We start from the raw sequence: 16304 nt of genomic DNA, 5'->3' as shown, positions 1-16304 counted from the left end.
CAGGGCCACCAGTCAGATGAGTCAAGCCCATAAAGCTAACGTAAACAATGCGCTATTGGCCCCAGAGCTGCACCTTCCACAAGGGGTGTTCAACTGGGAAAAAAAAAACCCAAACGAAAAAAAAAAAAAAAAAAAAAAAAAAATAATAATAATAAAAGACATTTTAACGCCCCAAATCACAGCAGAAAAATGCGCAATAATTCTAAAAATGTAGATTGTTGCTTCTGGACGAACGTCCTTGAGATTGATGCGGCACTCAAGGGTCAGGAAGGAAAATCCAGTCACGGCTGCGAATCATTTTTCATTATAAGGACAAGACAGGAGGAGGTGATGGAGGTCAGTGGAGGGGATGTCAACAATGCGCTTTAGGAAAGGACGGCGAGAGGCCTGCAGTACAGCCTGTCTCTGCCTTCCTAAAGCACCTTCAGAGGCACTGCAGGCCGGGGACGTCTTCATTGTTGTGGTAGTTTACAGGCCTGCAGCTAAAACTAAAGACTCCCTGAGGAGGAGAGGAGCGCTCCTCAGGCTGGAGACGCTGCCAACGCGCCAAACAAGCGTCCTCAGAAGGCCTACGGAATTATTTTGTTATTGTGCCACGATGTGTTTGAGGTATTAATGTTCAGATCAGTATTAATTAAGATCAGTATAAATTATGCATCGCCTGCAGGCACCGCAGACGCGCAGACGGCTTGTGCGGCACCAGGTGTCTGCAGATTTATTTGGCGAATTGACCGCAGTTTTCACACAATGATGAGCCTAACAAAGACGAGTGTCGACCTGAGAGCCCACATCTCATGTGGTACAGGTTTGGCAGATACCGAAGGATTTAGGGGAAATGTATCAGCTTGAAAAGCACCTGAAAACATCTGAGAGCCTCAGTGGAAGCACACAGGAGCCATTTTTAGAGTGAGGAGGAACTATTTTCTTGCGCTGACACTGATTTTGATTTTTTTTTTCTTCCCCCTAGAAGAAACCTCAGCAGAATTTACTTTTTTTTTAATGAATTTACGTATAACAGGCAGATTATACAGTTTGACTTGTTCTATTTTATTTAGCATATTTTCGCAGCTGGAGCCAAAAGGTAAATATTAAATTTCACGCGGTGATCAGTGACATATAATAGCTGCATGTTTTATGCACAAAATCGGGAAAATTCCTAATATTAAACATAATCTTGCTCGTGAGACCCTATGAAACGTTTTTAAACGAGTAAAATGTGTATTTTATTTCAAACCCCTGCATGAAGGACATTCAGACAGCGTGAACTGAATACTGGATGACAGACTGAAGGCGCTCAACTTTAAAAACAACATTTGTGGCAGCTGTGAAGAAACGTGTTGGCCAAAGTGGGAGTTTCTCTCACACACTCCTCACCTCGTCTCGCTGAGGTGTGTGTGTGTGTGTGTGTGTGTGTGTGTGTGTGTGTGTGTGTGTGTGTGTGTGTGTGTGTGTGTGTGTGTGTGTGTGTGTGTGGGGAGCTAAATCCACGGCTGAGATCTCCTCTCTCGGTCTTTGCTCCCGCAGGATCCGTCAAAGCTTTGCCTCCCTGACTTTTCTGCCTCTCGTGTCGCTCTTTGACTGTCCGCGTCCTGAGATCAGCCGCGAGGACCCGCTGAGCTCCGTCCGTGATCGCGTTCACTTATCAAAGCAGCCACAGCCCTCAGAGGAGGAGGGACGTCCGTCAAATTTCAGCGCAAGTGAGGTGAAGCTCAGTGTTCAGTGCGCCCGCTGATGAGTTTCACGGCGACGACAGCTGCTGTCTGGATGGACGTCTTCTTCTTTAGACAGCTTGAACGTAGGCTGTAGTCCTGCTTTTATTCCATCCACAAATCTTCAGCCTGAACCACTGTTCACTTTGACTTTCTCTCATCCGTTATTTAGTAACGCCTCTATGTTGTGTTTATTCGGCGGAGCTGTGGACAACATCAGAAATATGATGACTATATGTCTATGAGTTAGACTGCTGCCGTGTTTTTTTGTGTCCCAGTGATGAAAAAGGACAAATGAAAATTCAGTTATTTATAAAGAAGCAGCGCATTCAGTGATTGAAGGCAGTTCCATGAAGAGATGAAAACATTAAGATGTTGCTTTGGCCTGAATAACTTTTATTATTATTAAACGTTATTAATAGTACGCGATGATGCAGTACTACTCGCAATATGAACAGCTAATCTAGATGTCTTGGTTCTGTTTTTTTTTTTTTCTGACAGTGAAATGATGTTTTATAGAAGAAAAAATCTGTCCAAACGTGCTCACAGAGCAGTTTAAAAGCTGCTGCTTTGAACGAAAGGCGCAGCTTTAATGTAAGAGTTTTTTTCCCCCGCATTGTCCAGCAGATTGACAGAGAACTACTGTAATATTGGTATTTTACAAGGACTTGTGGACTCCCTGACCACCTCATGAGTCTAAATTGACCGTTTGAGCGGTTTAAACCCTCCAAGTGTTTGTTTAGCTGCATCGAAGTTTACATTCGTGGCCCAAATCCAGATCAGATTTACTGTCTGTAAGGGCCAACAGTAAGCCTGATCACAAGACTTGCCTAATTGTTGTTGAGGGTTGCGCGGTGCACCTGCGCGAGGCTTGAGGCTCAGTGTGTGTGTGTGTGTGTGTGTGTGTGTGTGTGTGTGTGTGTGTGTGTGTGTGTGTGTGTGTGTGTGTGTGTGTGTGTGTGTGTTGTGCTCTTTGAGTGATTTCAGGGGCCAAAACAACCTCGGAGCCACATGTGTTTCTAGTTTAGAGTCCGGCAGACGCGGCGCTGTCCACGATGATCAGAGAGGCTTTTCCGTGTCCTGTAGGTGTTGTCCCAAAAACACACAGAGGCCACCCCGCCCTCCTCACACCGCTCACTGAGACCTGCAGGCCTCCGTACGAGCTGAGAGTCAAACCGCTCGACCTCAGTGTGAAACATTTATCAAGTACTGCACGTGCTCACCGTTCTGATTTTCTGCTCCTCTATAGCCTACTTCACCTCCGTTTTTTAACTCCATTATTTATCTTCGTTATTTTACAGATTAACATTTTATATAAAGCTCCTAAATAAGATGGTCTGCTTGAGATAAAACTATCCAACAATATACTTACAATATGGTTAAAATGAGCTCCACCAGTCAAAATACTAATGAACATAAATGCATCACTAATAATAATGTTATGTTATATTATTAAATATATGAAACTATAGAATAATAATATAACCGTGACAGGAACAATTCTGTTGCATAACTTTCTTTTTCTTTTTATTTATTTATTTACTTATTTATTTATTTTTACGTCGGTTAAGAATCTTAATACTTTTTCCACCACTAACAAATCCCCCAAAATACTGACACAGCCCGCACAAATACAGTCAGCTCCGTGACGTTTCAAAGGTCGGAGAGACGTTATTAAACATAATGTTTAACTTTTATTTAAGTTGGACTTTATGTTTAAATTTCAATAATCCAAGAGGATGTAAGATCAGAAAAAGTCGTCAGACAGAAAAGCATTTTCATTACAGAGTAAATTCACTATTAAATTCAAGACAAGCAAAGGCAAATATCTGCTTGTCTAAGAGACGGAGGACATGTCAGAAGGTTTAATTAACTTCAATAAAGCGGGAGGAAGTGTTTTCACTGAGTCAGACACAGAACCTGACCGCTGTATCATCATCAGGACCACAGCAGGTCCGGATCCAGGCTCCACGCGCGCAGTGCCTTTGAAATGAACAGCCAGTCTGGACAGACAAGAGGCGTTTGAGAGCGGGACTCTGGGACTCCGTGCGCGGGGAAAAAACGCACTTCCTGCCGTACACAAGAGCGCAGTGTCCTCGCAAAAAACCCTGGAGAGCCAGAGGAGGGGAGAGGAGCGACAGGAGCTGAGCCAGCCGACCTCTGCACAACCTGCGCTCCCACACACACACACACACACACACACACACACACACACACACACACACACACACACACACACACACACACACACACACACACACACACACACACACACACACACACACACAAGGACTTACTGCCTTGATTTGCTCTCATGCCTGGATCTCAGCATTTCTGTATTAATATATTTGTGCCACCTCTTCATCACTGTAACCATCAGAAAACAAATCAACAAACAGGAGGACCTCATGTAAAAACATCAGTTTTTATTGTACCAAATGGTTCATTATGCATACTGGTCAAACCATTAATAAACCCATTGATTATAATTATCCAGACATAAACAAAATCTACTCATCCTTCTATTTATTTATCTATTCTGCCATTCTATCCTCTGAAGGAAAACTGTCATCTTTGACAAGGAAAATCAATTCAGTAACAATCACAAGAAACAAATATATTAACCCTAAAACTGCCTCTATATAAATTATGACATGATCAGTTTTGTAATATAAAAGGCACCTCTGCTGTGATAACAAAAAAATAATAATAATCAAAATGAAATGATGCTAGAAATAGACCCACGACACAAAGGCAACCTCGTCAACAGAGAAGAAAGGACACAATCACTTGATTTGGAAAAGACATACAGGTAAACAGAGGACACGTTGACACGTTGGTGTCAGGAGTGCTAAAAGGTTTCCGTCCTTTCTGGACTCGCTCATTTGGTCTCAGGCGTTTGGGTTTTTCTTCATTAGCTTGATGTCGGCATCCACCATCTCCTTCACCAGCTCCTGTAGAGGGACACCATGGTCACAAGTCAACATTTCATTCCATGAAGGAGGAGAAAGTCCTCCACAAAGGTCCACTATTCGTCTTTAATGAAAACGACAGGGAACCGAATCAATCTCTGAACACAAACACAGTTGAGCCAGTGATGCTTTGTCTCTATTTATTTACATTATGGTTTATGGTCGGCCTGCTATTAATGAAGACGCCAGCTCCCTCTCACACACAGAGAGGCTTTGTTTTGATAGTATGTATCAGCAAGGTGCTAGGGACAGGCAATAATACAATATTATCATTTATTGACTTTCAGCAGAAATCTGGCTCAAAAACGCTGATGATGAAGGCTGAATATTGAACCGCCATAGTTTTCATTCAAGGCAAAATTCAGCCATTTTGCATAAAATGATCACTTTGGTATCAGAAACATGACTGAGACACTGTATTAACAGTGAGCCCCAAAATGTCCATCAATACACAGCCTTGTGTGTGATCATATCATTTATAGTTTTATTAAATTCTGCTGTCCATGTTAATGCAAACAATGGTGAATAGATTGAATAAAAAAACTAAGATACTTTTTCGAGTCCTTGCTTTACAAGTGTGGAGACGTCTGTCTGAGGTTCTGCAGCTGAAAATCAGCTGATGTTTTTTACATGTGGCCTTCCACTCCTTTGCCACATCATGAGATATATTGGAAAATCTTCTTTTGTTACTATTATCTTTATGAAATTCCATGCCTTCCACCGTGAAGTTTGCTTAAAAAACGTTTCCAATAAAGGAAACTATTTCATATTCCTTCCCATCTCACACACAGTAGGCTGATATCAGGCTGACATAAGACATGATAACTCTGTAAGAGATAAACTCGGCCTGTACTCTTAGCTGTTGTTCATTTGCTGATTTTCTGTAGTTTCTTGTGTGGATGAAGTGGGCCTCTGAAGTCTGTGCGTCTTTGTATATCCCTAAATGTTAAGTTAAACTTAATAAAAATCTGCTTACAAAAAGTAGGCTACCGTCTACATTATACACACACACACACACACACACACACACACACACACACACACACACACACACACACACACACATATATATATATACACATGCATACATACATACATACACAGCTCAGCCACGTCAAAGGCCTCCAGAAACATTCTTCCATTTTTTGAAGCAACTCTTTCCACGTCTGTACTTGTGTGTAAAATAATGTCATTTATATCATATTAATTTCAGACAAACCAGGTGTGTGACACGCACCTCAAAAGTCACTTTTGGCTTCCAGCCCAACTCCTGATATGCTTTGGTGCTGTCGCCTTGTAGGTAGTCCTGTTAGACAGAGAGAGAGAGACAGAGAGAGAGAGAGAGAGAGAGAGAGAGAGAGAGAGGAAGAAAAATAAATAATCTGTCATGTGTGATCAGATGTGTCGTCCTCATATAAAGACTTACTGGATTCAACTCAGTGTCCAACTCAACGTTTTCAACAGGATGCAGGGGGATGGAGGGTGATGATTACTCTCTCTCACACGCGCATGCACGCACGCGCAAGCACGCACACGCGCACACACACACACAGTATCTCCTCTCTCGGGGAAAAGGGAGGTCACAGAGTCTCGCTGGCCATCAATCCCCCCTCTCCGTCCAGACAGCCCCAGTCGGTGCCAGAGGATGATGAATTGTGGGACTCTGGTGGTGTAACCCCCAGCTCAGGACCCCCCACTCATCCTCCCACCTCCCTGAACCCCTTACTCATTTCCCCCCCTGTTGTGTTTTGCACCAGGTTCAAGATCCAGTGAGACCCTGCTTGGGACCACCAAAGAGACAGAAAAAAAATGTCTCCCTGTACGTCCTGGTTGTAAAACTTCCTTTCTCTCTCTCTGGCTGCCTTTCTCTTCTGTTTCCACCTCAGCTCCATCTCTGAGGGGAATATAACTCAAACTTGATATGTCCTAACAACGTCCAATACATCTGACTAGTGTTATACTCAACACATCTTCAGAACTAAACGACTGTATAGGTCAATTACCAAAGACTCCCAAAACAACATATATCACACCTCCTCATGTGGTTAACATCGTGAAACGGTCACACTTTGGTTAGGCTTAGCCAGAGATTAGGGATTAAAATAAGTATGTTGCTGTTACGTGGACTTTCGGCTTCACATATTAACCTGCTTGATCTATATGGCTACTTTTCTGGTGAGGACGGCTCGTTTCAGTGATGCTTTCAAAAGGTAGGATCCGAACTACACATCACAGCTCAGTTTAGCCTATAGGTGCTGGATGAGGCCAGTAAAATACTTCCACTCTTTTTAGGTGACTGTTGAAACATGAAAGGGTTTGTTACAAAGTGGAAGCACATTATTGTCTAAAATACTGGATGGTGTGGTGTTAAATGTGTTTAACGGTGTTAAATTTCTGTTAATTGGAACTAAGATGCTTGGTGCAAACCATGAACAACAGCCCGAGAGCAAGACTACACAAACGGACATATTGTGTAAAAAGAGAGCAGTGCTTTCGTCTGACGTTGAAGCTCTTGAAAACGTCTTTTCTGGGTGATCTTATTACAGAGGAACGCTCACAGCAGCACTGGCATAGTTCAGCCTTCTGCAGAGCAGGGACCCACATCTCAGTGAGGCTCCACGGCGCTTAATCACACTCTTCTGATTACACACAAAAGCAAGAACACTGAACACACACATCGTGAACAAGTACAGGCTGATTCAGCTTGTGACACTGCTCAGTTGGAAAACGTGGTTCAATTCCAGGTGAGCAGTCTTTATTTTGAACTTCACATGGTGTACATGCAGCCTGGCAGATGAAAGCTACAGCCCATTTTCTCTTCCGTCCGCAACAGCAGGACAAACAGCTCTTTCTCATGTGAGCAGCTCTGTACATTACTCACATCCATTTTTGGCTCTGAAGCCATAACTGGAAACATTTTCAGACTAATTACCTACAGCAATGAGACATAATTTATCATGGGGCAGAATGTAATTATTATAGGGTGACTTACTCCACAATTATATTAAATAATCCACTTGCTTCATAATTATATTGATTAAGGTTTGTAATGGAGAACATTTTGTAGCTGGCATAAAAGAAACATCAACTGGCCTCGTCACGAACACTGAAGCTGCTCTGAAGTCAAATGTTACAGATGGTACATTTTTAGTAGAAACTAAACCTGCTTTAATGTTTGTGTTCCCCGCGCTTTCTGATTGGTTGCTAAATGCCAAGAGGGTGGGTCTTATCTGAAATTAGCCTGTTAGAGGCCGATGCCAAAAAAAGGGAAGGAAAACAAACATAAGAAAGTTGCAGTGCTGCATAAAAGTGACCCCCCCCCCCAAAAAAAACCCTGAAGTAGCCTCTTGTTTAGTTTCTGTCTGCATACATGCTGAATGTAAATCAAATGAACTGAAAAAAACTCCGCAGTGTGACACAGTGCCCTGACTCACGGGAGAAGACCCCGGCTCACTGAGGCTCAGGTAAGACCTTCACCTGAGCCGACAACCTTGATATATGCTGTGAGCTGCAACTGCTAGCTCTGCTGTCAGTAGCCTCAGTCAAGGTGCCATCCATCTTTCATTCACTTCAACTGAAGCCAGGACCACTGACAAATTGAAGAATGTGTTTGTAGTTGAGTTCCAATTGGCTCTGGCTGACTTGTTTGCCCAACTTTAACCAGGAATTTGCTTTGGCGACCAACACAAACAGTGTTGTCTTGATACAGCTTGTGTTTAGAGACTGAGAAGCCGTTTTTCTGGCTGGGTGCAGACTGCAGAACTGTTCTCATATATTGTCCTGAGTTTATTTACTACCCATGTTGCACGCATGATCACATCCTGAGGGCCAGTTTCATCTAACCAAAGGCAAATGTAACAGTACCTTAAAGGGGCAGATACAGTCCAAACAGACACAAATCTGCTTATTCTACATTGGGTGCCGACACACAGAGATGTGTTTACACATTGGTCAGCATGTACAGTTGAGTACGAGGACGGCCCTCATGGGCAGACGACTAAATTAGCATCACAAGGACTCTTGTGGCCACGCGGATGTTAAAGCATTAAACTGGCTTACTGGCCAAGGGTTTATTCATTTCTCAAGACATAAGACTCATTATTCTAATAGAACCCGTGACAAAACACACACAGAAATTGATCAAATGATCGTTGTTACTGATTATTAACGCAGCAGAGTTTCATCTCATGGAAGATAATTGCTTTTAAAGTTGCAGACCATTACATGATTTTGTGACTCCACCACTTGCAAAAATTCATCACTGAGACAACTAGACACAGAAAGTCAGGCCTAGCTTTTACTCTCAATACTTCTGAGTGTTAACCAAAAGGCCACGTATCGAAAGTTGGCATCAGATGATTAGTTTTACTCATGCAAAGTTCTTGTAATGTTGCTCGTGTTAAAGACATTAAACATCAAGGCACTGAGAAGTCTGACTGAAAATAAATGAAAATGGGATTTTGTCATGTCTATCATAATTAAAAAAGTGTCAAATTTTGTACTCTGTAAACTCTGGTATTGGTACCAATGCCAGAAATTTCAATTGGATTCAATTTTCATACCACGTGCTGACAGGAAGTAAGAAGTGCCTCTTATTAACGTCATCATCCTCACTTTCGTCATTGTCACGGCTAGGCTCTGAAATCTCCGTCTGAGCTTGGCGGGAGAACATCTGTTGAAATCAGACTCTTGTCTGCTAAGTCTGCCGTCTTAGCAGACAACCACACGGTTCAGCATCCAGGAAGTTAATCCAGCGCCTGGACTTTGTCAACCAGGATTTCTGCAGGTGACAGACGATCTCACCCTTGCAGATCTGTCTGCCGAGTGCAGCTCAGTGGAATAAAAGCTGCTTCCAAACTGCTAACAAGAATGTTCTGTGGCCAAGTGAACTCACCCCAAACAGAGCATGTAGCAAATAATTCAACATGAACTACTAACAGATGGGGGCACAATATAATCTTCATATGGATCCGATTTGGAACCAAATCCAACATTTTGGTACATCCTGTTTAAAGCAGAGCTCTGCCCACGTCTGAAAATAAGCAGCAGTGATAATAACAAAAACTGGAAAAAAGCTGAAAATTAGCCGTGACAGAATGTGTCCCTCACCCTGGGACCATTCAGCACGTTTCAGAGATTACATGACAATATGAACTACACCCGCTCACCATCGGAGACCATGCTGCCGGCCTGTGAGCAAGCATCACAGTGTCTGAGGGCTGATGTGCACCATGAGTGGGAATCAAGACGGGGAGAACGCATAGAAAAATGGATTTCATACGTGAACCAAAGCTGGAAAAATTGAGACCAGAGTTTCATTTGTTATGATGTCTCTGATGGATTTAAATCAGGCAGAATACAGAAACATCACAGCTGTAGCTGTTTACCATCATCATCACTGTCATCATGATGCCCATCACCATCATCACCTAGGCCATACAGTAGTGTGAGCATCTGCAGTTTACTCATAAGCTCAGTGTAGCTCAGTGTTACTCACCGCAGGAACACACCAGTCTTTGCTTCTGAAAATCCATGCTTTCTGTCACTTTAATGTGTCAAATGGCCCTCAGTGCTGCAGCATCCATTAGCCTCGGTGGGTGAGCTATGAAACCAGGGCTCTAGCGTATTCAAAATGCTTTGTCAAACAGTAAACTGCACCGTATCTGAACCAAAATTGTTGCAAAATACAAATAAACAGCTCACCATGAGCTGCATGGCAAAGCAACCTAAAGCTCTGACTTCTGTTCTTAGAGCAATGCTCTCAGGTAACTGGATTCTTTTCTATGGTTGTCATGTACAGAACTGAGTCCCTCTGACTTTTTTCCAATGAACACAAACTTTTTAAATCACTTGCTAATTGACTGGACTGATAAATCAACCAGGAGACCTTTATGGCCCTTCAAGAGGCAAGAGGTAATGCTCCAGAGGCTCGTAATCCAACTGAGACAAATGAAAGCTGTAGCCGTGCTTCCCCTCTTTCGCCTCTGCTCCACGAGCATCCGTAAAACTTACAGTGGGTACAGCGCATTCATATTTTAAGATGAACAAACTGTATCCCTCTCTGTAGTGGATAGTAAAATGAGACTATTCTGGCAGGAAATACAACAGCATTAATGTTTCGTTCAAATGCTGAAAATTACTCACACCCCACTTCTTTCCAGCAGATAATCCTTGTGTCTTTTAACCACGACCATGACCTCTCCTTCAACTTATCCAAGCCATTTGTTTTTTATAACCCAAGGACAAGACTAAACATCACAGCTAATTGAAACGGTTTTGCAGAGACTGGCAAAAAATGTCATCCTGGCAAGTTGGATAACATTTAACATTTTTCCCCTCTCTCATTCTTTCATTTAGTTTGGAGTAACTGATGATTATTTTGTTTGATCAGAAGCTAGTTAGCGAACACCTCGGCTCTCTATAGGACTTTTATTGCTCACCTATTGCCATAACCTTGGTGACACAATCTCAGACGTGAAGGGTGCCAACTCTCTTCAGCTCGGAGAAACTATCTCCAACTACACGGCCTGCCATTCCCCGTCTCTCCCTTCTTGCCTTTTTCCTGACACTCTCACTAAAGACGAAAAGCCATAAAAAAATAATCCTTAGAAATGTAAAAGTGAGAGACAAATAGAGTGTGATCATGGTCCATAAAGCACACAGGCAGTAAAAGGCACTCAGAGCAGGCATTTAACGCAAAGGAATTCTGGTATCACTGCAAGGCCTTTCAATAAATCACACGGCACACTGGGGCTGACCCCCAAACATAGGAGGGCACGCACACAAACATGTAGCAGCGTGCGAACACACACACACACACACACACACACACACACACACACACACACACACACACACACACACACGTGTATGTAAGGATAGGTAGAACGCTAAAGGTCCTGAAATTGTATTCATTTTCCTCCAACGGGAAACCCACCCACTTACGGGAGACAGATCAAACGTTCTCAAGAAAACAACTCTCTTCTGCCTCTCTGCCTCTGAGGGTTGCATGCTGGGAGACTATGATGTGGTTTTGGAAGTCCAGTAGCGTCTCTGGTATTTGTACAGTAGTGGACACGAGGCTGCGAATACAGAGACTTCAAAGCAAATCAGATAAAGCAGCCGAGAATGTTGTGAGAGTCTGAAGCTCACGGTCTCCGTGTCCCCGGCAGACCCAGATGTTCCGACCAGACCCAGATGTTCGGACCTTTGACCTTGCTGGGGTTTTGATGGAAGAACTCAACCCTGATCCTGGGCTTTTTATACCCAGGATGCTACTATGACAGCAATGGAAACGCGAAGAAGGGATGAAGAGGAGATCAGTTCTCCCTCCCATCTGCAGGAACATGGCGGCTGCTGTGTTCACTGGGCGACCAGGTGTGTGAGCTCGTGGAAGTGTGTGCAGGTAAAGACGCACTTTGGCACAAAAGACAGCGCTTCATCATTCCCGGTTGTTCAGTTCCAGAGTCACAAATCTGTCACTGGTCAATTTCGAATGCACCTCACCCCAGCAGAGCTTCGACTTACTACTTGCCAGACGCGGCTGGAGGGAGTGATGAAACAAGAGACTACGTGGTAACATGTAACCTTGTCCAATATGCTTTGACAGCAACAAGCTTTATGGAATTACCAAAAAAGCCAATTTGCATTGGTACAATCTGACATTAGAACAGTGTTTCTAAACCTGGGGGTCTGGAGCCCCTAAGAGGGCATAAAATATACCTTATTAATTCTTTACCAATCCTTTCTCAACTTTCTGTGCCTTTTTCTTTGAAAATTGAGAGTTTGACATCTTTAATTATCAAAATGAAACAATCTGAGACCTAACATCCTGCTTTGGGAACACAAGTGCATTTTACATTTCTTACCAATAAAACAAAATTCAAAACTGAACTGAAAGAGACAGAAAAAAGACAAAGACAGAGGTTACATGGAGTATATTTTGTGAGGAACTGACTGATTTACAGTGACACAGAGTTTATTAATGCTCATATTATTTTTAATAATCATATTGCTTTTGTATTTCTATATATTTTTTTATATATTATGTACATCACTCTAATTAAGCTCAATGAACTCAACTGAACTGAGGGAGATTCCTATTTTGTATGTGTGGTATGTTTTTACATTATTAAAACCTTGAAACCTTGAAAATTTCCCCTTCAGTATCTTCAATGTGGGAAACTGCATTGTCAATTTTGTCACATTCACTGTGTATCTGCTTGCTCCAGGTCTTCACTGACTCTATATGATGTTTGCACCGAGTAAAATACAGAAAGCCAAGTTTTCTGTGGCTGCACCGATCCATCAAAAGGAATCATTCTAGATTTTGCCTGATCTAAATTTGGCATCTTAAGAAAAACCTGGGATTTCACTCAAACTGAATGAAGCTCTGTGGGTTTGATTCCGCTTCGGGATTGATTGATTGGGATTGAACGGGCCAACTGAACTAAATCAAGCTAATAAAGCGTCACTGAAATATATTTAAATGAATTGGGAGAATCTGTGTCTTTAGGAATTCAAGACAGTTATTGGCCAGTCCCAGCCAGAAAGAGCGAGAGAGAGAGAGAGAGAGAGAGAGAGAGAGAGAGAGAGAGAGAGAGAGAGAGAGAGAGAGAGAGAGAGAGAGAGAGAAGGAGCTGTGTGAGTTATAGCTCAAGTTTCCTTCCCTGACTCCCCATGCAGCTTGGCCTGCACACAATGTGTTAAGTGACCTCTAAAGGGTGGCCCTGTCATCCTGATGAGTACGTACACTACACTTCACACACACACACACACGCACACACACACACACACACACACACACACACACACACACACACACACACACAGGGAGTGACACGTATGGCAGCCTCAAGTCTTAAAAGAGTAAACAGTATGATTTACAGATGGACCAATGCAGGAAACCACACACACACACACACACACACACACACACACACACACACACACACACACACACACACACACACACACACACACACACACACACACACACACACACACACACACACACACAAAGAACAACAGGAAACAATTAGCAGAGAAGCAGGACAGTGTGAATGTCCACAGGACAACAGTGAAAGCCTCTTCTGATGTTTCAAAACCAAAACATCACATCACACACTGTCACTTGGCTTCGTCTCCTCGCCGTGCTCGCCATCCCTCTCTCCTCTGGGCTCTGCTGTGTTGATTGCACTCGATCAGTGCTCATTAAAATTCCTGGGGGAGCCGTGTGATAAATATTTATGCGGCTGAGGACGCACTCCACACACACTCCAAAAACACTCGAGCGGCTGGATCTAACTGCCGATAGTGTTAAGTGCCCAAAGGCTCTGGCAGCGCTTTGGAGAGAGATCCGCAGCCCGCCGCCTGGTTGTATACGTGAGACGTTTACTGTCGAGATAACAGGGGGAGGGCTTCAATTTATGGTTGCTAATCATAGGTAAATTCGTGTTTCTCTGTGCGTGTGTGTGTGTGTGTGTGCCCACGTCCAAGGGTAATCTTTTAATGTGTGAAGTTTATGGAAATGAAGAGGAAAATATCGCACATTTGCACATCTGGATATAAATGCATTTGCAGACACACACACACACACACACACACACACACACACACACACACACACACGCAGTGTGTAACCACAGTGGAGCTGGACTCCTCACTACTGTTCCACTAAGCTGTTGCCGACCCCCCTCCTCCTGTATTCTATTATTCCTGCGGACGGGAAACAGATCATAATTCCTGGAGTCAGCAGAAAGCTGCAGACTGAGAGAGTGAGAGATGGAGGAGGAGGAGGGGGGAGGGGGTATAGAGAGAGAGAGGAGTGGAGGGAAAATGAGAGTGGGGTGGGGGGGGGGTGCTCAGGTGACTGTTCACTTCCACTGAGGTCAAACTGAAACTGTGCAGTTAAGTCATTTCCACTGAAAAGTGAAATGTGTGTTTAGTCTGTTTGCACATTTGTATAATGTAGTTTGGGTGAAGTCGCGCTTTGTGCATTACAGCCTGTGTGTGTGTGTGTGTGTGTGTGTGTGTGTGTGTGTGTGTGTGTGTGTTCGTGTGTGTGTGTGATGAGTGCTTCGCATTTCTATCAGCCTCTGGGTGTTTCATATTTCAGGAGACATCAAAGGCGAACATAATTTCCCTTCTTTAAACAATCTTTAAACAACATTCTTTACAATCAAACTACAAAGAAAGAGAGAGAGAGAGAGAGAGAAAGAGGGAGAGAGAGAGAGAGAGAGAGAGAGAGAAAGAGAGAGAGAGAGAGAGAGAGAGAAAATGAGTGAGATGGAGGGAGGGAGGGAGAGAGCGAGAGAGAGAGAGAGCGACAGCGAGGGAGAGGAAAATGTCATCCAGTCTTATCTTAATTGTTGTGTAATCTCTGCACAGCACTGAGGGGTCTGTCTGGGCTTTGACACCCGGCCTCTGTGTTTAGATTCTTCAACAGCTTCTTGTACTTGCAGTTGTTTTGGACCAAAAAATCTGGGTCCAATTTTTGTAGTTTGGGTCATCACTCCAGTGAATAAAACATCTCTATCAGCAGAAACTATGCTAACACTGCTGGATGCAGCTTTGGAACAGGGTGTTTAGGGCATTGCAAAACAGGCAAACCACTCATTTGAGAAGTGAAAATTAGGTTTAATGTCCCTTATTTTTGTTTTTACTCTCTTTAGTGTTTTGCAGACTGACACCAAAGTGCCCTTTATGGTTACTCAATGTATTGCTCAACTGTGTGCATGTTCATTCTTATCTATGATAAAACTTTGAGTCTCTGCTGACTCAGGTCTTCATGTGGGAGTAATGCACTTGATGGTATATTGTACTTGTGTTCTTGCTTAACTTCACTTCAGAGGCCTTTTTTTAAAGGCACAATAACTATATTTAATCAGGAGGCAGAATTTTGCGAACCCCGCCTCCCCCAGGGTCGGTCGCCAGGCCTAACTGACAATGACTGGTTTACATGACTGGAGCAAACTGGACTTGTTAAAAATCCTGTTTGAAAGCTCGGGCTGCAGTGCACCCTCTTACAGCTGTGGCTGATGGGTAAAATGCGCTGAATTGTTGAACTACACAAACTCCAAGAAACTACAGAAATACGCCAAGTCGACAGTTTTCCTCTAAAATCCAGTAAATCTGGATTTGTACACATTTTCAGCGCAGTCTGCAAACTTCTGCTCTGTATTATTTTTTAGTGTGAATGCAGGAGAAAAAATGTGGACAAACACGGTGTATCCAGCAGTGCACTGGTGCAGTGGTGTCTGGGTGGTAGGGACCCCCACAGGGATAGCAAAATCACAATATGATTTACAGGATTAACTGGAGAGCAGAAACAGATTTCTGCTACACAAAATCTTATTTTCTATGTATTTTTTAGACTTCTCTCTAAACTCAGCCCATTTCTCTGCTTTCTGGGCACAATCATTCCGGCTACTGTACGCAACCATGACTTTGGCCACCAGTTCTCTCTGTTATGGCAACACGGCGCTCGTCATGATCGTTTTGCTGGCCGGGCCGCTCAGCTGTGGAACTCCCTGCCAGAGCATCTCAGGCAGGCGAACTCAGTGTCCTGCTTTAAATCTCTTCTCAAGACTCACTTTTATCTTATGGCTTTTTCTTAACTGAT

At 43.3% G+C, this 16304-nt stretch overlaps 1 protein-coding gene across 1 annotated transcript in view; it reads right to left on the bottom strand.

The window, feature by feature from the left end:
* Positions 1-4113: 4113 nt before the first annotated feature.
* gmds (GDP-mannose 4,6-dehydratase) overlaps positions 4114-16304 on the bottom strand; it is a 157928-nt gene continuing 145737 nt past the window's right edge. Inside the window, exons 10-11 of the mRNA XM_070960866.1 lie at positions 5919-5987; positions 4114-4663 (exon numbers count right to left, since the gene is read on the bottom strand). Coding sequence (XP_070816967.1) covers positions 4601-4663; positions 5919-5987 — 132 coding nt within the window. The 3' untranslated portion in view covers positions 4114-4600. The remainder of the gene's footprint in view (positions 4664-5918; positions 5988-16304) is intronic.

The sequence above is a fragment of the Chaetodon trifascialis genome, chromosome 4, assembly GCF_039877785.1.
Source record: "Chaetodon trifascialis isolate fChaTrf1 chromosome 4, fChaTrf1.hap1, whole genome shotgun sequence".
Classification (NCBI taxonomy): domain Eukaryota; kingdom Metazoa; phylum Chordata; class Actinopteri; order Chaetodontiformes; family Chaetodontidae; genus Chaetodon; species Chaetodon trifascialis.
The sequence above is the reverse complement of the archived record's forward strand: the minus strand, read 5'-3'. Positions and strand labels throughout refer to the sequence as shown.